This window comes from Castanea sativa, chromosome 12, assembly GCF_040712315.1.
Source record: "Castanea sativa cultivar Marrone di Chiusa Pesio chromosome 12, ASM4071231v1".
NCBI lineage: Eukaryota > Viridiplantae > Streptophyta > Magnoliopsida > Fagales > Fagaceae > Castanea > Castanea sativa.
In genome coordinates this window covers 18601231-18626846 of record NC_134024.1, presented here as the reverse complement: position 1 = coordinate 18626846, position 25616 = coordinate 18601231, and the positions used below count along the sequence as shown (strand labels likewise).

Sequence of the window (25616 nt, the reverse complement as noted above, 5' to 3'; positions counted from 1 at the left end):
CAAGATCACCATCTCTTGATGGTTGATTCTTCCCCACAGCGTCATAGTACCTAGTGATGGACTGTCCAACAAGGCATAAAGAGTTATCTTAGCCACTCCTTCAGGAATTTTGTCCACCTCATGCTGCAATTCCAACTGAGAAGCTTGTTCATTAGTTACTTACTCCAATTGAAGATCTTGCACACCTTGACTGTCCACTCCTTGTAAACCATCCATATAGAAAATTCCTGGAGTCTTAAACTTATGCCCTATAAACCACTTGTCATCATAGTAATAACATAATCTATTCTTCCTCCTTTCTTCCATTTGAGAAGGGGAAATCTTCTGGATTGCCATCTTTGCACTCTTAGGGTCATTCTTGATTAGTGATGGAGGAATAAAGATTGAAGCTTTAAGCCCATCACCCCAAGATTTGATGTTTCTCCTACTAGCCATCAGATATTCTTCTTGAATTTTTGCTAATTTAAATGTTGCATTTAGGTTTTGGGGGTTAAGCATTCTAACTAGTAACTTGATCTCATCCTTTAAACCACTCAAAAATAGCCCATTTTGTGCTTCTCTGATAGTTCCTTGATTCTATTTGATAAAGCTTCAAACTGTTTCTTATACATAGCCACACTACCTACTTTTCTAAGCCTGGTTAGGGTCTCCATTGGATCATCATATGCTGATGTACCAAACCTCACATGTAAGGATCTCACAAAGGCCTCCCAACTGGTAAACTGACTAGCCTCTTTTGCTTCTTGAAACCAAATCAGGGCCTTCTCCTCCACATGATAAGAAGCTAGAAGAATCTTTTGATTAGGGGGAGTGCCATACAATTGGAAAAATTGATGAGCCTTATAAACCCAACCTGAGGGGTTTTCACCCCTGAACCTTGGAAATTCCAACTTCACTACTCTGGGAATGGTTGCCAAGGTTGTTTCTGGATGGCTTGGAGACAAAGGTCTTTCTGGTAAGGCTGGTTTCTGTCGCCATTGATTGTCAGCCTTAGTTAATCCTTGCACAGTCTGAGATAGGGTCTGCAACATGCTAGTGACAAAATCTAATTTCTGGTGAATTGCATGTAATTCTTGATCATGTAGATCTGAAGTTTGATAGAGAGTATCGATTTTATCACTAAGAACAGAAAAGGATCAAGTCTCTGCCATGGTGATAGAGGTAAGCTCTAATACCAATTGATAGGAATTTGCTGGTTCCTATCCTAATCAAGAGGAAAGCAATTTTGGTAGTTCTTCGAGGGAACTAGGCCTATTTAGAGAATGAATGGAACAGTGAAGGAAATAGGGAGAGAGAGATAGAGAATAGAGAGAGTAAGGGTAGTGAATTGTACATCAATCTTCATTAATTCCTACTCCTTAACAAATTACTCCTTTGTAATAGAATGACCATGCTATGGTTACAGTGATACAAGACTATAACTACCTCTAACTAACTAATTGCCCATCTAATCACTTGACACAGCTGTAACTAAATGCACAATTATAACTACTAACTTCCCAACTTATGCCCTCCTACTATCTAGCTTACAACATAACAGCAGCACAACAACAGAGCAGCACCTGATCACAGCAACAACAACTCCTGATCCTAGTAGCTCCTAGTCCACTCCTCTCCAACCATAGCAATACTTAAATCATTCCTATCATGCAAATAGTCGAAAACATGTTTATCTATAAATGATAGAGGTTGATTTAGGATCAAAGCATGCTAGATTTGTTTTTTCAATTCGAATGTTTAAACCTTTCCTCAAAAAAATTAAACCCCAGATGCTAGATCTATTTTTCTATGAATGAAATTTTGTTTTTATGTTTCTTTTGACATGTTGGTTGGATATGACATGACATGATGGTAGCCACCAATACTCTAGAAGATCAGTTTATTGGGCGAGATGGATACCTAACACATTTCCACCCCGTAACTTAGCCTCTAATCTTAGATCAATGGTCCATACACTTGGTCATGTCTAATGTAATATTAAAATGTTATTAGGACTTTAATTCATGTAATTGGCTTAAATTGTATTTAGGATCAAAGCCATGTAATGTTCTTATTATATTTAAATCAATCTAAATTACACATTTGTTATCATTAAAATGATGAATTTATTTTATTATATGGCTTTTTTTTTCCTAAGAATTAAAATAAGTGGCGCCTCTAAATGTACAACTATCTATCTAGGGGATACAATGTTCATAATCAAGTCAGCATTTTGAAATACAATTAAACATAGTCTAATCCATTCACATGTGTTTGGTCCAAACACTCTAAACCAATAATGGACAGAGGGATTCTCACATTAGTACGTGTGATTTGGCCTCACGTGATAGAATTAAGCATAATCAAGACAATCAAATTTTCATTTTGAGATTGAATTTGAATTTATATATTTTTTTTTATGAAAGAGTTTGAATTTAGACTTTTTTTTTTTATGAGAGAATTTGAATTTATATTTAAATTTGAACTTACCTTTATTATTTTGTTTTATACAAGATAGAAATTCTACTCTAACCTAATCTAAGTGTATATGTGTGCAAAGCTCCCTCTTGAAGACTTGAATCCCTACTCTTGTCCTCCACACCCCACAAGCACTTATACTTATGGAGTAACCATCTCACCAAGGGTGCGTGGTGGTTGAATTTATTTTTCTATCACATGGAAAATCTATATCTATATATATAATAATAGGTGAAGCTTAGAGAAACTCAAATTAGAATTCCAAATTAGAGTTCCAATTTTGCCTCATGTGTCCTAAATTATTTATTCTTAAAGAGTTTTATTTATTAATTTTAGAATCAAATGTGGGACTACATTATAAATATTCATCCAAGTGAGTTATTAAGTAATAAAACCAAAGAATCTAGAATAAATGAATCGTAAAAAAAAGTGATTCACAATATATTTTTTTATTTTTAAAATGGACAATTTACATTTTATACCTAATAATATCCTTATAAATTTTTTTAAAAGAGTTAACAAAATATAAAAATGACTATCAATAGTATTTAAATTATATATATAGGAATTATATTATGCATTTTATTGTATATTTTTAAGTGTATACATGCATATGCATGAGGTTACAAGCTAGTTGAAATAATTAAAGGCTAAATATATATTTATTTCCTCTTTTAATTATATCACATGCTTCTAACTTTACTACATGCATGGTTTTGGTTACTACAAAATGGTTTGATGAGATATCTTTTCATTAATGCTTCATTTGTTTCAATGGAAAACATTGTGTAAAGATAGTTTTCTGTATTTTTCAGTATTAGGTGGCATCAGAAAAAATGAGTCAAAGAAAAACTATCTTTAGTCAACATAAGAAGTATGGTTTATTTTTACAAATTGTTTTCCACTAATTTTTTTTTTTTTTGTGGATAACAATTCTATCTCATAGCAAGCTAAATAAGGAAAGTTGAGAAACTGTTTTTCAACTTATTTAAGGTTGCTACAAAACATATGATAATAAGATAGTTTTATAGAAAATGTTTTTTGAAAAATTTTCTAGAAAATATCATTGCTGAAACAAATAAAGCGTAAAGTCATTAATTTTATTTTCTTTTAGGAAAAAAAAGGGGGTTGCATGTGTAATCTTTGTGTGCATACTTAACGTAATAAATAAATTATGTGATTGGGTTAGGATTTCCTCAGTAAAATTTTGTCAAATATGGGTCAACATGAGTGAAGGCCAACCATACAGTTGGAATAGTTTGAGTGTTTAATATACCCATAACTCTGGACTTAAGTCCACACAAGTAGTCCTTTGGATTCAGATTTGATTTTTGGACCTATAACTATAACCAAGTGACAACTTCTTTCCACCTGACCCACGAAATTTGTGACATACTCCTAAGTCCTAAGCCCATCTATAGGATGAGTCCACATTGAACACCACTCCACCCAAGGGAACTATTGTTTCTTATTCTGCTTCTTCTTCTGTTTTTTTTTTGGTGGCAGAAACCCAAGATAACTATTCAGTTGGCAGTCATGGTGGCCATGCCTCAAGGTGCTCACAGTTATTCCTTGAATTTTATTTGTTCATAAAGTCATCAAACTCCTGCCATATATATTTGAATTTCCAAACCATTTAACTTACTTGTACCACATATTCTCAAAAAAATTGTCAATTTTTTTGTTTAATATCTTAAGGCTATGATATAAAGCTATGTATTACCCACTTTATCATTCACATACTCGTCATGTGGCATTATTTTATGTGTAAACGCTCAATGTATCAATTTGATTCCCCACCAGGGCCACTGCCAACCAAAATGAAGAGAAAGGGAAGTAAAAATAGGGCAAACCTATAGATAAACGCCACTATAGCAAACGCTGGTATAGCCCAAATGGGCCAATAGTGGCGTTTTTTGGACCTATAGTGGCATTTCACAAACGCCACTATAGGTCCAGTTTTTTGTAGTGCATATACAACCAGGGCCTGGTAGATATAATTTTAGGCTTAAGGCATTATATATATAACTTTAGGCAAGCCATTTTTTATTCATTTGAGATTTTCACTTTTAAGTGTTTGTTGTATTTTGTTTATCGCTTCAAAAAAAAAAAAAAATTAACAATAGAAATGTAGAACTAGTAACCTATTAACCTTAAAATTTACCAGTAAAGAAAAACTCACTTAAAATCAAATTCATGTGTTGGTTATTTTATGTTTGATTAGAACCTTAATTTTAGAAGCAAAAGTTTCGTTTGAACATTTTATAATACTTTTAACTACCTCGTCATCCTTTCGGCCAACTATAATGTAAATACAAACTCTACTACTGTTGTAATTTCTTGACTAAAAACTGCATCGTAGAAATTCTACTAATTCTCACTTTTCGCTTTACTTCATATACTACTCTCTAAACTATCTAAAGGCCTAGGCGAGTTAGTCCCAGGCCTAAGGCCCTGGCCCACTAGAAAGCAAAATTTCCCTTGGGAAAAAAGGCCTCACCCCACTTTCAATGGTTAAATGCTCAAATTTTTATAAAATTACATATATGTATGTGTATGTGTGTGTATATGTAATATATATATTTAAAGGTTGTGCATTTTTTTTTATCAGTGATGTTGAAGATACTACAAATTTTACTATTGGTTTACAAATTACCATGTTATTAATCACAGAAAAGTATTTAAACATTCATTAGTTAAATTGATGAAATTCATCAATGAGAGTCAATGTTACATTATATTTTGAACATTTTATAGTGTTTTTAGCGTATTTTTCCTTTTCATTTCTATTAAAATTCTTAAAGTATGAGACCAATAGAAACTCTAACCCAATTGAAACTCTAAAATGTTAAAAAAAAAATGTTGCAAATATGTTAAATCATCAATTATAGATTTTTTTAATTTATTTTTAGAATCCAATTATAGATTAATATCCCCTAATAGTTTGAGACTTTAATTTTTGTAAATTGATATCCTATAAAGCCACACACCAAATAATATCTATCTCCCTCTTAAAAACAAGATATAAATAAAAAATTAGATTAAAATTTTACTTAATTATGCATTGTCATATACCCAACATAAAGTATCTTTTTTAATCGTAATATATTTTATTTATTTTTATTAATATTTATGGTTCAACTATGATATTCAATTATCGATATGAAATTAACATTAGTTTAGTTGGTATTATTCATCAAATTATGTATTTAATGTATTAAATTAACCTTGATTTGATTAATATTAAATGATTTTGTTTAATTAATATTTACATTAAAGACTCCGTATATTTTTTTTGCCTTTGGCCCCAAATTATGTTGGGCCGCCAAGAAGAGTTTTTTTGAAAAAAAAAATGTATATATTATGATAAATATTAGTAAATGAAAAAAGAATTAATACTTGTTTAGAGTAATAATTTATTTTTAATTACTCAGCACCCAAAATGATATATATATAGTTTATATAGGACAAATTAAAACAAGATAGAAAAGAATCAAAAGGGAAATAGGTGTTCTCTAAAAACAAATCCTTTATCTATCTTACTATTTTTGTTTCACTTTATAATATATACTCATCAATAACAACTCTTCTTAGAGCATCGACATTAGCTGTGCTAAAAAAAATGCTATTTTCACACACCAAAAAGTTACTTGATTTATTTTGGATTTGGCTTATTTCCAATATTTTTTTAATTGGACATCTCTTATCATTTTAAATATACATTAGTAAGTGATTGTGAGTTTTGACACCTACATTTTATTTAATTAGTCGGTAATGTGGTAGTTTCTTATTAAAACAAAAGGAGATGTTTAGTTAAAAAAGTACTGGAGGTAAACCAAACCCATTTATTTTAACACATCATTATCATTCACCAGATCTTCTATTTTAAGATCACAACCCATAAAAATATTTTATATAAAACTTCTACAGAATAAAAAAATAAAAAAATTATAAAGCCAGTACCATCACAATAGGTACAACCAATCACCATCCCCCAACAACAACCCACCTGCCACCACCACCCAATACTACTAAAACAAAACCCCAAAATAAAACCAAAACCACAATAAAGAAGAAGAAGATCACAACCAAATAAGAGCGATCTGATCTCAACCAAAAGAATAATCTAATCTCAACCAACCAAAATCAACCCAATACCACCAACAAGAACGCCAATAATCTGATCTCAACCAACCAAAATCAACCTAATACACCAGCAAGAACATCGACCCACAAAACCCATGGGCACAACCATGGGCGACCCATAAACTGAAACCTACCATCCCTCACTTGCAACCCACAACCACAATCACAATCACCAGCACTGCAACCCACCTCCGAAACAACCAAAACCCACTAGATTGATCCACCACCAAAGACCCAGTGGTGTAGCCACTTGGAGACCGAGGGGGGCGTGGGCCCCTCCAAATTTTTTGAAAAAGTATAAATTTTTTTGAAAATATCCTAAATAATTTGAAAATTTTTAAATAACTTTATAATTTTGACCCCCAATACCTAATAATATACATATATATATATATATATATATATATATATTTAAGAAAGTCTAAAAATAAACATAATTTTCATTTAAATAAAATACAATCCAAAAATACATATGTCAACAAAATACAATAATTAAACATTTAGCATCTTTAAAATAAACACATAAGTATTTTAATAATTACCTCAACAAAAAAAAGGGAAAAAAATTATAATTTTCATCCCAACACATTTATGGCTTACTTGTACATAGCAGTAGAAAAATTGAAAAGTCATCAATACTTGATGACTTTAGATCTCTTAAAGAGCGTAGGTTATAGTTTTGAAAAAAGATGTTTAACTTTTATGTTTTTTTTTTTTTTTTTTTTTTTTTTTTAATGTTTTGCGACGTTGCCCATTTCATAGTTGATTAAAAATATTTAATCGTTTTGTCAATCTTGTCTCATGATTGTTTAATTTTAATTAATACACATTTTTTTATAGCACATATTGAATTATAAAGTATTGTACATTACTATTTTACATTTCATACACACACCAACAAAAAAAAAAAAAAAAATTATATATGGCCCCTTCAAAGATAAATTCCTGGCTCTGCCACTGCGAAAACCAACATATTACAGCCGACAAACCACAAGATTGGCCATGCACCGCCAGAGAGAGAGAGAGAGAGAGAGAGAGAGAGAAAGACTTGAGAGGAGAGAGAGTGAATAAAAAATAAAGAAATTTTTTAGCATTTTACTCCGTACCGTCTCATTTTTAGAACAACACTATAGCCCCATGTCAAAATTTTTAAGATTTGAAATATTTGATATGACTGAGTTTTTGGTGTTTGGTGTGCTAAATGCTAAAATTTTAGAATTTAGCATACCTGATACTAAGAGCATTTGCATTAGGTGTGTCAAATGCCAAATTTTTGGCATTTGACACACCAAACACAAATATCCATTCTTCATGAGATGTTCCAAATCTCAAGCAACATGCTATAGTGCAGATTCATTTATGGAACTGCACTGTAGCATGTTGCAAAATTTTTAATTATTTGTTTATTCAAGTGCTACAGCATTGGTTTCAAATACTTTAGTGTTGGTTTTTTTTAATATAATTTTAATATTTTTACATATTATTTTAATGTATAGAATTGAAGAATAGAAGATGTGATGTGCAATGAATTGTATAATAGTGTGTTAAAATAATAAAGTAGTCTTTTTGATGTGTCGAAATAACATTTTTTTGCAACTCCTGATGAGAATGCTAAGAGCATTCTCATCAACTCTCTTATAAAAAATGTCATTTTGACACATCAAAAGCCTACTTTATTATTTTAACACACCATTTTACAATTCCCATTTATCACATATTCTATTCTTCAATTCTATACATTAAAATAATATATACCAATATTAAAATAACATTAAAAAAAACCATAAATATAAAAAATACAAAATAAAAACCCCCTACATACACAAACACAACCAGTGACAAACCCACCACCATACACAGCACAGCCCACTACCACCACCATACCCAAGCACAGCCTGCCACCACCACCCATAGGTACAACCCACCACCACCAAAAAAAATCCATTAGCCACCAATATACAAAGAGAAATGAGAGAAAAGAGCTGAACTCCACGGCGAGGCCGACCCACCACTGCCGCCACTAACCCACCCGCCACCAACCCACCCACCCATCAACACCCCACATCCCACCCCACCACCGTCTCACACCAGAACCACCACAGCAGAACACCAAAACCACCACCACAGAAAAACAAAAACAAAAACAAAAAACACAACCAAATTTGCAGCCACCCACCGTTGACCCGGCTAACCCACCCACCCACCCACCCACCGTCGACCCATCCATAGGCTGGTCCACCCACCCCCGAATTCGCACCTAGAACCCAACCGACCTACCCATCGCCATCTGAACACATCCACTGCCGAACCCACCCATCAAATCACTACCAAAAAAAAAACCACAGCAACACTGATCGACATTAGGTGGTGCGGTGAGGCTGAACAGAAGAGAGAAAAGCAACAACAATGAGAAGAAAAAAGAGTGAAAGAAGAGATGGGTTGATAGGTCCAGTCCGAATGTCTGAGGAAGAATGAGAGAGGAGAGAAAAAAAGAGAGGAATAAAGTGACGAGAGAGGAGAGAAAAAAGAGAATAAAAAATAATAAAACTATATGGCATTTTGTTCTGTACCGTGCCAAAGATAAAATGGTACTATAGCATGTTTCATAATTTTTTGGCATTTGACACGTCTGATGAGAGTTTGTTTTTGGTGTTTGGTGTGCCAAATGCCAAATATTTGGCATTTGGCACATCTAATGAGAATGCTTTAATGCTCTTATGAAATAACCACTTTATACTTCATTTTTTCTTTTCACTTTTCTTATAAAACAACCAAAATTAAAAAAAAAAAGAAAAAAACAGACATTTTTTTTGAGAAAAAAAGGACGTATGGTATACCATAAAAAATGAGTCAGAGAATTTTTATTTAGTGTCCTAATAAAATAATCTTTTTGAACAAGTATGATTAAGTACATACAACTTTACGAAAAGAAAAATAAAAAAGATGAAGAAAAGAAAAGATCAAAAGAAGAGTCTGTACAACTTACTAACTAAATGTATGAACGTATAGTATATACAACTTCACTTAGTGCAACAGGGTAACCAACAAGGGTGAAGAGAGTAAATTCCATTTGTAAGAAAAAAACACAAGTGAAAATGTAGAGACAAACTTACTTATCTAATAATAAAGGGTAGTGTGTATAACACTGCCTATTACACATATCATACTCACATTTCGATATTTGAACAGAACTTGTAACTTCGAAGTCACCATTTAAGTCTAAAAATTAAATTACGTGATATCTTTATTTAAGTCACATTAGCAATTACCCAATAATAAAACATCAATGCATGACTATCGTTCTGTACGTGATATCTTTATACTTTTGGGCCGGTTATACCAACATAATCTTAACCATGCATGAATTTCCAGAATCATCGGAAGTATCATATACCCCAAAAATATCAGTGGTCTCCCAAGATGCTATCTAGCTCCTTCACAAATCTTTCTATGGCTAAAGTTGGCAAGCACATTGGCACCATAATTCCCTCCTCTCCTTGACTATTCTTCATTGGCATGTAGAAGTTTGCAGGGTCAAGGCCTAGCTCTGGAAAAATCTTACCTGGTCCACTAAAAGCTGCTTTTCCCAATCCAAAATCCAAAGCTTCATATCTTATACGTGTTATGTCTGACACAAAGTAGGAATGCACCATGGTAAGAAATGGTCGACCTTTTATCACCAAAAGATCTGTAAGTGATCGAACATACTCTTCAGTAACATTATTCTTTGCACTTTTGATTAGTTCCAATGCGTATTCCAAAGGATTTTGACATAGCTTTCCAGCAGTTGTTAAAGCCAATGAGACTGCAATCCCATTACCATAGTACCCTATTGGTAAGTTGAATTTGTTTCTCACATTAATGGCAAATATCAAGCGGACTTCATCCTCCGAGTCTAGTTGAATGGCCATGGTGCGGCACCGCCATAAGCATGCTGTTAATTCCTCGAACGTGGAAGATTTAGGTAGGTGATGAGGGAGATTTTTTCGAATTGCAGATATCTGAGTTGGACCAAAGAAGAAACATTTGCAGGCCATGTCATGGTGGGAACTGGCAAAAACCTTAGACTCGACCACTTTATCAAATTCATGATGTGTGAATGTCACTTGTGGTGGGTTTCTAGCATTGAGAAGCTTCCTTTGCCACACAGGTGGGATTGAAGGAGCACTTGCACCTTGTGCCATCTCACCCACAGCAATCATGAATTGAAGTATGCTCATACCATCACTCATTATGTGATTGTAGCGCAAGGCAAGGGCAAAACCTCCTCACCTTAGTCGTGTCACCTATATATTATATCATACCAATCAACATTAGTACACAAGCACGAGCATATTATTGTGTTTATATATATTACTTATTACAAGTAACATACCTTTTTTTTTGCTTGAAAACAAAACTTTTATTAGAACAGCCAAATCCTACAACATAGGGGAGCACAGAGCTTCCCTAGAAAGTACATCCTCAAAAATAAAGAAAATACATCAACCGAGCCAAAAAAAAGAAAAGAAAAGAATATAATCACCTGAAAATGATCAATTCACACTCTTTGATGTATACTCTGTATATATCTACACTTCAGGTGTCCTTTTTTTTTTTTTTTTTTTTTTTTTTTTTTCAGAACGTCCATATTTATCGCATGGTGATATTGTGTTTGGACAATGTACAAAAAGAGTGTGAGGCAATCAAAGCTCATAGGCACCATATAATTAAAGAATTTGTATTGTGTGTTCTATTATTGTTAGTCAGCTAAAGTGTGATTTTTCTTTGGAAAAATTGTTACAAGTGGTGGAAGGGAGAAGATTTGAACATTAGTTATCCTTTTAAAAGAAACTAATCAATGTTATTAAACTATAAGACTCTTAATATACTAAGTGTGAGTTGTGATACAGGACTATTTGATTACTTATATATGCATGGACGAACTAAATAATGTTGGTACATTGTAATATGACAATATGAGTTTGATCATAACTTCCCCAAATTTATAGTCCAATAGCATAAATTATAGACAAAGTACCTTCATTTTTTTAAATTCCAAATCCAATAAGAAGAAAAAATGCACGGTTAAAGTTTGAAAGACAAATAAGTACATGAAATTTTTTTTATGTACGCTCCGTGTATTATACCTCTCTTTTTCTCTCTCATATGACTCATAGGTAAGGGTTAAGTTAACCCTTATATAAGAGGAGAGAATAATAGTACGTGGAGCTTTCTCACACACACATACACGCAAGACAGTGTGATTATCATCAATGAGGTAAGTTGCCTTAAACATTTGATAGAAGATAGTTTGGAATGTATCTCTCAAGCACAAATTACCTGAAAAAGCAACAATGGGCAATTAACCATCCCTCCGGAGCCGGGAACTTCAAAAATGAGCTCATCTATGCATGGGAATGGAGGATGAGGTGCATTACCAAACTCCTCTAGTGTAACATTAGCATCAGCCTCAATGAACATCACACCCTCACCAATACATTCTACCATGAACTTAGCATCGGGACCTTTCCTAAGCCGAATCCAAATATTTTGTTTCACTTTTCCTGTTCCACTCTATGCTCCACAAATAAAAATGTGACAAGTGTCTAATTATTTAAGTAAAACCTAGTTTTATGCCTTAAACTTATTTTAGTTATCTAAATAAAATAAATAAATAAAACAAAAAGAAACCTAACACATTCCCACCACCACCGGTCCACCACCTCAACTTTTTCCAACGCAACTACAAGAGATCGCCAGTGACATCAACCCCACCAGTTATGCCCATCCACCTCCGTTGGGCCCACACCACGTCCTCCTTGTTTTCAAATCCATGAATGAGTTTATTATTTGTGATCCATGAAATCGCTTGCCAGAACTCCATAAAAAAAATCACCATGGCTTATACCCATTGTCCATAAATTGTTCATATGGGATAGTGGACGTTCCACTTGCAGACAATGAAAGTTGAACTTGGAACAAAATTTTTAGGCCATTGTTTTGTTTGTTTGAGACCAGATTGGTGAGAAAGAAAGCAACATGAGAGAGTGTTTTTTCTAGATCGCTTTGATTTTTAAGGGTAACCGTTTTGGATTTGAAAACAAGGAGGTGTTGGTGTGGACCTAGCGAAGGTGGATGGCAGTGACTGGTCGGGTTGATGTCGCCGGCAATTCCTGACAACGTCGGCGATCTATTGCTCCTACTGCCGGTGAAGGTGGTGGTGGAGGATCAGTTGTGGGGAGGCGTTGGTGGTTTGTTTATTTTATTTTAAATTATTTATTGTTATTTATATTAAGTAACAAATAATAAAGGCATAATATTATAATTTAATTTATTAAGTGAGACATGTGGCAAATTTTTATGGGACAGAAGATTTAGATTCCTCTCAGCCTACTTGCGTAAGGGTAGTAAAACACGAGCGTTTGTGCAATTGCCTCTCTAATGACCTTCACAGGGTCTTTTCCTTCCAATGACTGATCATAGCGATAAAACATTATGACTGAAACATGATGTTTTTCTCGGTCATCCACATCTAAAAGTTGTTTGAATTCATGGGGAGTGGATTTAGCTGGTACAACCAGCTCTGGTTCACATCTCCGAACATTGAAAACTAGAGAAGTGGGTGACGGTGCCATCGTTGCCATTACTACAAAAATGAGCAACAATTGAGAATGCTCTGTACAGTGCCAAGTGAGTTTAAATTGAAAGAGATTGTTATGCTCTTATTTTAATTAATTAAAAATGCAAGGAAGAACAAAATAGAGACGGCTGCCGAATTTCTCTTTATCTCAGACAAAAAAGAGAGACGGCATTTACAAATTAAGTGCGCTTATTAAGGTGAAGTGAAACCTTTAAGATAAAAAGAAATGGACATTAAGACTGATAATAACTATTTTAGGTGATTAAACTGTAAATTAACAATGCCTACAATGCAATAAATCAACCATTTACTTTTGTCTATCACAATGAACTTTCACCTAACATTGTCTGACTTATATTCTATGCCAAAAGATTCGAGTCAAGCCACGAATAGTCTGTTTTTAACATAATGATCTTACTTGGCAATGCCTTAAACTCATCCCTAACGGCCACCAGCCAAAAACAAACGGAGGAAAACAACTCTAACAAAAGTCCTATAGTGTCTGAATGATAGGTGTCTGTCCATATCCAGTTTTCTACCAATAATGCTAGTATCACACCAAACACAGACTTTGCCACAATTATATTATGCGGTAGATTGTAATTGTTTGTCCGTCACTATCACAGACTCATTATTTTTCCTTTATCACTCATAGTTTACCATGTAAAATAGTTGTGAAAAAGTGTGTATTTATGTATGATATATGTATACTAGCATTATTGATTTTCTACTCCCAACATGAGTCCCCAATATTAGTGATTCGTGTGCACTGTGCATGTGTGATGGCGTATGGAGCACAGGAAGAGATGTGCATGAACAATCCAACCCACCAGCCCAATGAAACCAACCTAGTCCATACCAAACATGCCCTTAATGTATTATACATAAAGAATTGTAACTATGTTTTACCCTAACCTTTTGTACCAGCTTGTTTTAGAAGCTTCACATTTTTATTTACACATCTCATATGCAAAATTATTCACAATTGATGCATAATTTAAGATAAAAAGAGCTCAAAGATCAAGAATTACCATCTAAAAAGGCTCAAAGATGAAAATTGAAGAAATAACATATTCCTTCCTTAGAACGTTATTCTTGATTAAGATGATCGAATATCCAATTAATCAAGAATTATGTCATGATTTTTTTTTAATTAGAAAAAAATATAAATTTTGCTTAAATAAAAAAACCCTTAATAATTTTGTTATATTATAATGTTTTTTTTGTTTTTTTGTTTCTATATTAGTTGATAGTTTGTTAAATACTAAATGAATGCTATAGAGAGTTTTTTGACTAAATATTGCTTAAATTCGAGTTTATTTGTGATATAGGTACTACAACATGAGGAGAGAGGAGAATATTAGCAATTATGTTGCCGAAATTGTGAGAAAAAGTAGGAGAGAAGAGAGAAATGGTGTGACCAGATGGAGGAAAGAGAAAAAAAAAATTTGATAATACCATTGCTCCCCAATTTTTGTGCATGTATCCGACTGCCCAACTAACCAAAAAGAGGAGAGAAAATTTTGGGGCTTCTTTGGTTGTGTTGTTTTAACAATAATTTTTGTTGTTTAAATAACACAACACGTATTTTTACAACACTTTTTTACCCACACATATTTTCATAACACTTAAAAATGTTACTAGAACAACATTACCAAATGGGCTCCAATTGTGGCAATCCAATTGCCAAAATAGGAGGGAGAAAAATTTGAATCGTAGCAATCCAAATGCCAAAAATAGGAGAGACAAAATATTTGTGGTGGCCCATATAAAATTGTTGTTGCTCAACCTAGGCCTGTCCATGGGTCGGGCTGGGTCAGTTTTGGACCCAACCCAAACTCGACCTGTCGGCGTTGGGTGGAGGTCGGAGGAACCTAAAACTGACTGTTGGAAAAATCGGTCTAGTCGGTTTAGGGTGAGGGTGAGCGTTGGTTGCCAAAATAAAAAAAAGTAATTGAAATCTGAAAAAAGAAAAGTCACCAGAATTTGGAAAAAGCCACCGGAATCTACATTTTATCGTTGAAATTTGCATTTTTTTTCCCACTAGAATATGCATGTTTTTGCTTAAAATTGCTAGAATTTGGCCTGATTTGGCTAAATCCCTCTAGATCTAGTTGGATTTGGTCGGGATCTCGCCAAATTTAGTTGAGATCTCACCGGATCTGGCTTGTTTTTGCAGGATTTGGCTGGATTTTTTATATAACTCCGAATGGGTTTGGGTTGCTTGGGCTTTGGAGAAGCAAACTCGCCACTTGACCCGCCGGTGTCAGTTCTTGAGAACGAAAACCCGCTACCGACCGACTGAACCTTTGGTTCGAGCCAGAATTGGGTCAGCGTCAGGTGGTTTGGTCGGATTATTAGGCTCTAGTCGAGTCTGGTCAATCCTAGCTCAACCATCATCGGAATCTCGAAAAGGACGCCGAAATCTACATTTTATCACTGAAATTTACATTTTTTTCATTGGAACATGCATGTTTTCACTAAAAATTGCTGGGATTTGGCTGGATCTGGCTAAATCCCTCTAGATCTAGCCGGATCTGGTTGAGATCTCACTAGATCTAGTTGAGATCTTGCTAGATCTGACTTGTTTTTACAGGATTTGGTTGGATTTTTTATATAACTCCGATTGGGTTCGGGTTGTTCGGGTTTTGGAGAAGCAAACCCGTCACTCGTCTCACCGGTGTTGGTTCTTGAGAACAGAAACCTGTAGCCAACCAATTGGACCTTTGGTTTGGGTTGGCGTCGGGTGGTTTGGCCTAGTTGTAGGGCTTCAGTCGGGTTTGGATAGCCCTAGCTGAACCATTTGTCTTCTTTCATCGTAAAAAGTGTTGCCTTGAACTTTTTATTTCTTAGGAGGTTATGTAATCAATGACGCAATGTGCACCCCATGAATCATGGGTGATGTCATTTTTTTTTGGGTCACATTAAGCTAGCTCTTTCTAGATTATAAACTACATTGAATATAGATACACACTACTATCCACAGTGTTTTATTTTATTTTATTTTGTTGCTATTGAGAAACCTATCAACAAATCCAATGAAAAGATTTTTTTTTACAAAAATATCTTGGAGCTCTATATAAATATATATATTTTTTCCTAGCCGAATCAACAGTTGCACCAGCACTAGCCCGGCCATCATGCAAGTGTACCTTTGGAGCATTATATTTGATTGTACAAAAAAGAGAGAAGAGTGCGAATTATCTACTTGGTTCAAGAGTGCGAATTTGGTTTGTAAAAATAAAATTTTCTAAAATCTTCTTTTTATTCTAATTTCTTTCTCCATTTTCTTTTCACTTTTTTGACATAACCAAATAATAAAAAACCATTAACTTTATCTATATCTAAACTACATATAAGATGATTATCTTCTTTCAATTGGACTTTTATATGGTTCAAAAATACCTCCATTAATGACGATAACTTTATTTCGAAGTATGATCATAAATGTCAAATAACAAATTTCATTTTGAATTAAAAAAAAAACTCTTAAAATTTAGGATATTTTTCCCTTTACGTTCAAAAAAGAAATAATAGTTACAACTTATCACTAAAATTTATCATTTTTATTTATATGAAAAATAAAAATATATATTTCTATATTATAATAGATGCAATTTTTTAACTTTTATAATAAAAAATAGAAGAGCTTCTGAGCATGCACAACCTGCGTGCTTTGAAGCTGGTGTTTATATATATGTCATTTTTTTAATGTTTTATTTTGTCTTTTATTTTTTGTCCTCATCCTTTAGGACAAGTTATGCATGTTGACAACAAAGAAAAGGCTATAAAAAAATGTGTTGAAGAAACATCCATTCTTATCTCTTCTTCACTTTCTTCTACCTCTAGCTCTCTCTCTACAAAGAAAAAAAAATGGAAATTTCTCTGGACAAAGTTGCCACCTCCGTTCTTTTTGTTATAATGACAACGTTGTCATGCATGATTCTGAATTGGGTGTGGTTAAGACCAAAATATTTAGAGAGTTGCTTGAGAAAGCAAGGTCTTGTAGGCAATTCTTATAGACTTTTCTTCGGGGACACAAAGGATAGCTCTATGATGATAAAGCAAGCTTCTTCTGAACACATAGAACTCTCTGACGATATTGTGCCACATGTTCTCCCCTTTGAACATCACACAGTGAAGCGTTATGGTATGTATGTCTACAATAAACTTAATTACCTAAAGATTTTGTTGCAGCATACACAAATTATATCTCACTCATTCCATAGCAATATAGTATGTATGGTTGTTTAAGTCGTGTAACTTCTATTTAAAACTTCCAACTATGAATTAGCTTATGCCCAAAATCTTAAATCTGAACCAGACAAACTAGACCGATTGATTAAACTATAAACTAGAATCTAAATTGGTAGCGGTGGAGTCGAATTTTTTTTGAGATAAAGTTAGTGTTATTGGTTCTAATTTAAATAAACTGTTGAAATGATTTTTATCCATTAGTAATAGTTAGTAACAAACTCTCACTTAATATTTATTGTGAAAATATTGTAGACATAATATTTTACTAAAAATATCAGATTTTCTTCTAACCTTCGTAACATATGCAGGCAAGAATTCTTTTATATGGCTTGGCCCAACACCTCGTATAAACATTACGAGCCCCGAACAAATTAAAGATGTTTTCACCAGGATAGGTGACTTTCAGAGGCCCAAACCAAATCCACTTGTTAGATTGCTTGCAATGGGAGTAATAAACTACGAGGGTGAGAAATGGGCTAAACACAGAAAGATCATCAACCCTGCTTTCCATATAGAGAAGTTGAAGGTTATGTATTACATTTCTTATCTTTTTAAATCCATGTGGAATCAATAGTCGTGTCCAAATTAGATTATTGTCATCACTTTTGTAAAAATGTTGTATCTTAGTCTAGAACTGCATGATTTATCTTTAAAGTGATATTGTACAAATCACCAAGTTTAACGCAAAAACACTTCTGTACTAAACTCCATAGCAAAGTTTCAAATGTCTGTAGCACATGTTAATGATAAAAAAAAACTTATAGGTACGGTCAGGGAGGCTCAACAACTCTGGGGGCTTAGGCGAAAATTTTAAGTGGGGCATTTTTTATATTTAAATATTAATTAAATAATATTAATTGATTTTTTTTTACTTAAAATCTATTTAAAATGATATTAATCACTATAATACAGATGAGTTGATATGATATACATGAAATTATTAATTGGTGTGATAACTTATAATAATTGATAAAATAAAAATTTTGCATAAAAAAAGTAAAAGATATAGTGGGTGTGACATTGAGTGTGGGTGTGAGTGGGTTAGTGTGTGGCCATGTGGCATGTGGGGGCCAGCTGTGAATTGTGAACTATGGGCTTATGGCCTTGTGCAATGTGCAGTGATGTGGCTTGTGGGTAGACTGTGCAGTGCTGTGGGCTAAGCAAGACCAGCGTATTGTCCTATCAATCTCAAGAAAAAAAAAAGTAGATTAAAAAATATAATTTAAGATATTTAATTGAATAAAAAGCAAACTCTTTAATCTTAAATATCGGAAAGACAGAGAGGGAGAGGACCAGAAGGGTTACCTATGCTATGCCCACACCGCCCCTCTTCAATCTTGAATCTACTATGAAGGGTAGTGAACAAAGAATGATTTCTAGCTATTACAATTTACAAAGAATGACTGAGCTTATAGAAAAATATCAAGAAGCAAGATGAAGAAAAGAAAGGTAAGAATATAGATGGATAGGTAGAGAGATAGAGAGATGAGAGATTTTTTCTTTTGTTTTAGAATTATATATATATATAATTGTTTTTTTACAAGTAGGGGCCGTCTTTTATTAAGGGTCCTTGGGCGATTGCATGGCATCAATTGTATCTATTATTCAGCCGGCCCTGAGTACAGTACAATAATCATGATAGGGAATTGTTTGTGTTTTGGTTATGAATAATGCTATGGACAAAAACTATTTTAGAAACTATTTTACAAATTATTGATGTAGTGAGTGATTATTAGTAAATGAGAAGATGATGTTAATAATGGACTCAGATGAGAACCAGTAAGAATTTGTCACATCAATAATTTGTAAAAATGTTATAAAATAGTTTGTAACTGTAGTAGTACTCATAACTTAAAAGTGACAATATTTTTTGAGATGGGTAGTTAATGGGAGAAGTAGGGTTCAAACTACATACACTAGGTACCACAAAGAATATAATTATTGCTAGATACTACCTTTGATCTATTGCTTAAAATATGGTTGACCAAAAATATTGTGTGTGTAAGTGCACAATTGCACCTGGACCCAAAAATATACGTGGGCTCAGGCCCAATGAGCCTTAACAATTCAATTTGTAGAGTGTGGGTTCGCAATCTAATTCGATAGTGCTCGAAACTTGATGAACGGGCCAAATTATTACAATTTTTATAAACAATGGACAAATAGAGAAAAATGAACCTCCTCGGACAGATCAGAGCAGAGTTTTGGAAAGACTATAGGTTACAGAGGGAGTCCAAATACCCTCTAGACATTTCGGTGTAAGAGAAATATCTCAAGAAGAGCTTGCTGCCTCCACATTAAAGACCCTGCACCTACCTCACTGGCCGCATTAATGGGGAAGTGACCCCTGAACAGTGGAGTTCAGCTTTCTGGCTAGTATTTAAAGATTTCAAGAAGGTGGTAGAAGAAAATTTTTGGGTGACACGTGGATAAAGGGAGAAGGAAAGGAAGTATATAAGGGGAAAAGGGGGTAGCAGAAGAGGGGGGCTTTTTGAAAAAAGAACTGAAGAAAGACTAGAAGCTGTAACCTTTATAAGAAAAAAAGAGAAATAATATACAGAGGGTCCTCGGCCTACGTCCAAGGAGGTTCATTTTTCTCTATTTGTCCATTGTTTATAAAAATTGTAATAATTTGGCCCGTTCATCAAGTTTCGAGCACCATCGAATTAGATTCCAAACCCACACTCTACAAATTGAATTGTTAAAGCTCATTGGGCTGGAGCCCACGTATATTTTTGGGTCCAGGTGCAATTGTGCACTTACAGTGTGCAAATAAGATTCTAAGTACATTCAAACATCAGTAATGCTAGTATAGCAAATAATATTATATGTCCATTTTCTTCTTAAAAAAAAAAAGACTTTATGTCCATTCAAACTTTCAAATATGAATAATATCAATTAAGTTTAAACTTAGATTCTTGTTTGCTCAAATGGGAAAAGTTTGACTCCTACCTACACCCAAATTTTTTTTAATAGTATCTTGGTTTAATAATAAAGAATAATTATCATAGGGTGGATGCTACAAATTCTAAATTCTATCTCTATTATAAAAAAAAAACTTAAAAACATCTATAGCAATCAAATTAAAAAAAGAATAAAAAGAAAAAGTTATAAAGCATTTAACTACTTTGAATTCATTATATAAATTAAAGGGTAATTTGTTGTTGGCAATTTGGCATATATTACAAACCGCATGTGTATTAAAAGGGTAGTTGGGATTCTATCAAAAACAATATAGTCTAATAATATAGACGTGACATTTTTTTACTATTATTAAAGTGGTAAATTGTTAGTGATCTTTCTCTTAAAAAAATGGTTATTAATTTTCATATGGGCTATTTATCATTAATAACTTGCCATTTGCAACAGCTGTGAAAAAATTTGTGAGGAAAGTTATGTATGGAGATTCGTTGAACAATATAATGCCAATAATCTTGTTTCTATTTATTATAATTGAAACTATTTACATTGCAATTGCTACAGCTTATGTTACCTGCATTTTATCAAAGTTGCATTGACATGATTAGCCAATGGGAGAGGTTGATCTCTGAAGATGGATCCTGTGAGTTAGACGTATGGCCTTATCTCGAAAACATGTCAAGCGATGTGATTTCAAGGACAGCATTTGGAAGTAGCTATAAAGAAGGAAAAAGAATATTTGAACTCCAAAAAGAGCAAGCACAACTTGTTGTAAAAGTAGAAAAATGTGTATACTTTCCAGGACTAAGGTAGCGAACAAACATTCAACTTTGAAATTTAGTCAAGTTTGGTTTCTTACTCAACAAAAAAAGAAGAAGTCAAATTTGATTTTTATTGAGATAGGATTAACCAATTAAAATTTATTTTATATGTTATATAGATTGAAATTCTATCGTATCTATTAAAAATATATATATGTTTTATATATATAGGGATGCACTATTTTCTAATATAACAAGCTTTCAACGAATTTCAACATTTGCTTGACCCACCTTCCAAATAAAAATTCTTATGCATTTGAAGTTTGATCACGGTTTTAAAAATCGGTATAGTAAAAAAATTGATTTTGGCCCTATTTCCCAGTTTAACTCAGATTTTGACCAATTTTGGGTGACTTTACCGGATTGGATTGGTTCTGGTTCCTAGTTGAACTTGTTGGTCTTGTTTGGTTTATAAAACCGTGCATCCAATGAAAACAAAATTCCAAATTTTATTGTTTATTCAGAGATGAAATTGGCTTTAACTCATTTTCCTGAACATCTCATCAAACACAAAAATTAACAGAGATCATCACATTATAATTAATACAATTTCCCTTTTTGTGTCTTCAATCTTCACAATTTACTAATAGCTAATATTTATGTATGCAGGTTTTTACCAACTAAGACACATAGGAGGATGAAGGAAATTGAAAGAGAAGTACGAGACTTACTAATAGGAATCATTAACAAAAGGGAGAAGGCAAGCAAAGGCATAAATGATGACTTATTAGGCATACTTATGGAATCGAATTCTAGAGAGATTAAGGAGTTTGGTAACAAGAAGAGTGCTGGAATGAGTATTAAGGATGTAATTGAGGAATGTAAGCTTTTCTACTTTGCTGGGGAAGAGACAACCTCGGTTTTACTCGTTTGGACAATGGTTTTGTTGAGTAAGTATTCAAACTGGCAAGCTCGTGCAAGAGAAGAGGTTTTGCAAGTCTTTGGTAAGAACAGACCTGACTTTGATGGGTTAAATCACCTTAAAATTGTAAGTATTCCCTAAAGATTATAATTTTTCTTTATTTTCCTATAAAATTAATATGTACTGTCTTTCGAAGTTGAAATATTCACATCCATAAAAATGCATGCAATATTAGTTAATTGATCAAGTAAAAGCCATTTTATATTGAGCTCACGATAGTCAGCATACTCTTTTTTTGTTAGAGTTGGTACTTGGTAGTATAGACTATAGACCACTAATTTGAGTGCAAAACTCAAATTTGATTAGGTTTGTAGATCAAGTAATAAATCTTGTTTCAAATTTTATCAATCATAAATGAGCTTCAAAATCTCTCATATACTCTTCAAGAGGAACATTTAATGAACTTATTTTATTTTACTAAATTCATTAAGAAATGCATTGTGGTAATAGTTGGTCATCCATGGCATAGGTAACCATGATATTGAATGAGGCTATGAGGTTGTACCCACCAGCAGCTTCGCTACTTCGAATAGTTCACAAGGAAACCAAGTTGGGAAATTTGATAATACCAGCTGGAGTGGAGATTGCTCTACCAACAATCCTAGTCCACCATGATTATGAACTGTGGGGTGAGAATGCAAAACAGTTTAACCCGGAGAGATTTTCAGAAGGCATTTCAAAGGCAACAAAGGGCCAAGTATCATTCTTCCCATTTGGTGGGGGTCCTAGGATATGCATTGGTCAAAACTTTGCTCTAATAGAGACCAAGATGGCTTTGTCACTCATTTTGTTGAACTTCTCATTTGAGACCTCCTCATCCTATGCTCATGCTCCTTGCTCAACCATAACTCTTCAACCTCAATTTGGTGCTCACATTATATTACATAAGATATAGTACCAAAAAGTTGTTCTAGTTAAACAAGATTTATCACCATTGTACCTCGTGGTGTATTTGGGGTTCTATTTACTAGTTAGTGATTAAAACTCATTTTCTAAAGAATAAGAAACAACATATTATGATTTCCACTGTATTATATTATGTTTGTGTTTGTACATCCATTATTGTGTTAATTGAAGGAAACAATGTTGAATAATGTAAAAAAAAATTAAATTAGAAAAATACATCATTATTTTTGGTAAATTTTCATTTTTAAAGTATAATGTTAATATTTTTAGACCTACCCAAATTAAAAACCCTTTTACCAATATAAGATCCTGATTTTAACAACTTTATTGCAAAGGCTAGAGTGTATAATGCTAGTAGAAAATTAATGAATTTCCCTTAAGCGTTCTAAAATTGAAAGATTACACATAGGGAGATCAAAATGCCATTGAGCTCTTTGAACTCAGCCAAAAAACTAAGGAAAAAAGGGGGGAGAAAATAAATTCTCCAGATTGAAGCAATTTATTCAAGAAATGCCAACCAAATTTTCTAAGCACCCTTTCGCCAATCAACCACCTTCTTCCATGAGTCTTGGCTTGATATCTTGTCCCACCATCTCCCCACATTTTCTCTTGAAGTGAACAAATTACCCTTATCAGTGTCATTGACCAAGTATTGAGTGTTGGGCAAGTGTGAAACATTGGCCAAAGAAAATTCATCACCAGCCAAGAATCGAGCCTCCTTGAGCCTCTTTTTGTAGATGTCAAGCACTTTCGATAGCTTCTCTTCATTCTGCCTCATCACGACTTTGTCTTGCTTGATATTCATTCGAGGCGCGAATGTGAGTTGAAACACCAAAGTTGAGCTTAGTGGATTGAAGCTCTGCCCTTCTGTTTCTATCCATTGATCTATGGATGCTTTTGCTAGGGGGTTTTTTCCGATAATCGTTTGTTTCCTTTGTCCACGCACTTGTCACAAACGTAGCGGCATATTGTTCGAGACTCTGTATCACTCATACACAAATTCTCCCAACTGGACTTTTATGTGGTTCAAAAATACCCTCATTAATGAAGGGTAACTTCATTTAGAAATAGTATCATAAATGTCAAATAGCAAATTTTATTTTGAATTAAAAAAGAAAACTTCAAAAATTTAGGATTTTTTTCCCTTCACATTAAAAAAATATAGATACTGCTTATCTCTATAGTTTATCCTTTTTATTTGTTTGAAAAATAAAAATATATATTTCTAAATTATAATAGATGCAAATTATTAACTTTTACCTAAAGCACAACATGCGTGTTTAGAGGCTTGTGTGTGTGTGTGAATATATATGTCATTTTCTTGATGTTTTATTTTGTCTTTTAGGACAAGTTGTGAATGCTTGTTGACAACAAATAAAAGGCTATAAAAAATGTGTTGAAACGTCCATTCTTATCTCTTCTTCACTTTCTTCTTCCTCTAGCTCTCTCTATACAAAGAAAAAAAATAATGGAAATTTCTCTGGACAAAGTTGCCACCTCTGTTCTTTTTGTTATAATGACAACGTTATCATGCATGATTCTGAATTGGGTGTGGTTAAGACCAAAATATTTGGAGAGGTGCTCGAGAAAGCAAGGTCTTGTAGGAAATTCCTAGACTTTTTTTCGGCGACTCGAAGGATAGCTCTATGATGATAAAGCAAGCTTGTTCTAAACCCATAGAACTCTTTGATCATATTGTGCCACGTGTTCTCCCCTTTGAACATCATACAGTGAAGCTTTATGGTATATATGTCTACAATAAACTTAATTACCTAAAGATTTCGATGCAACAAACACAAATTATATCTCACTCATTTCATACGAATAAAGAATGTGTTGTTTAAGTCGTGTAACTTCTATTTAAAAGCTTCCAACTATGAATTGGCTTATGCCCAAAATCTTAAATCTAAACCAGACAAACTAGATCGATTGATTAAACTAGAATCTGAATCGGTAGCGGTGAAGTCAAATTTTTTTTGAGGTAAAGTTAGTGTTACTAGTTCTACCTTAAATACATTGCTCAAATTATTTTTTATCTATTAGTAATAGTCAGTAACAAACTCTCACTTAAGAATATTGTGAAAATGTTGTAGATATAATATTTGTCTAAACATATCAAATTTTCTTCCAACCTTTGTAAACTTGTGCAAGCAAGAATTCTTTTACATGGCTTGGCCCAATACCCCTAATGTTCCCTGAACAAATCAAAAATGTTTTCACCAAGATAGGTAACTTTTAGAAGCCCAAACCAAATCCACTTGTTAGATTGCTTGAAATGGGAGTGGTAAACTATGAGGGTGAGAAATGGGCTAAATACAGAAAGATTATCAACCCTGCTTTTCATATAGAGAAGTTAAAGATTATGTATTACATTTCTTATCTTTTTAAGTCCAGGTGGAATCAATAGTTGTGTCCAAATTAGATTATTATTATCACTTTAGTAAAAAATGTTGTAGCTTAGTCTGGAACTGCAAGATTTATCTATAAAGTGATATTGTACAAATTACCAAGTTTAACACAAAAACACTTCTGTATTGAACTCCATAGCAAAGTTTCAAATGTCTCT

General features: G+C 33.3%; 1 protein-coding gene and 2 pseudogenes across 1 annotated transcript; 1 reads left to right on the top strand and 2 right to left on the bottom strand.

Moving 5' to 3' along the window:
* Positions 1–10007: 10007 nt before the first annotated feature.
* Positions 10008–13220, bottom strand: LOC142621255 (benzyl alcohol O-benzoyltransferase-like; annotated as a pseudogene).
* A 3857-nt stretch (positions 13221–17077) lies between these two features.
* On the top strand, positions 17078–23039 carry LOC142621078 (cytochrome P450 CYP72A219-like). The gene is made up of 5 exons (XM_075794393.1): positions 17078–17375; positions 17791–18008; positions 20966–21210; positions 21832–22210; positions 22614–23039. Exons 1-5 carry the CDS (start codon positions 17099–17101, stop codon positions 23037–23039), a joined length of 1545 nt encoding a protein of 514 aa, XP_075650508.1. The 5' UTR covers positions 17078–17098.
* A 537-nt stretch (positions 23040–23576) lies between these two features.
* LOC142620298 (glutathione S-transferase F11-like) lies at positions 23577–24324 on the bottom strand (annotated as a pseudogene).
* Between the last annotated feature and the right edge of the window lie 1292 nt (positions 24325–25616).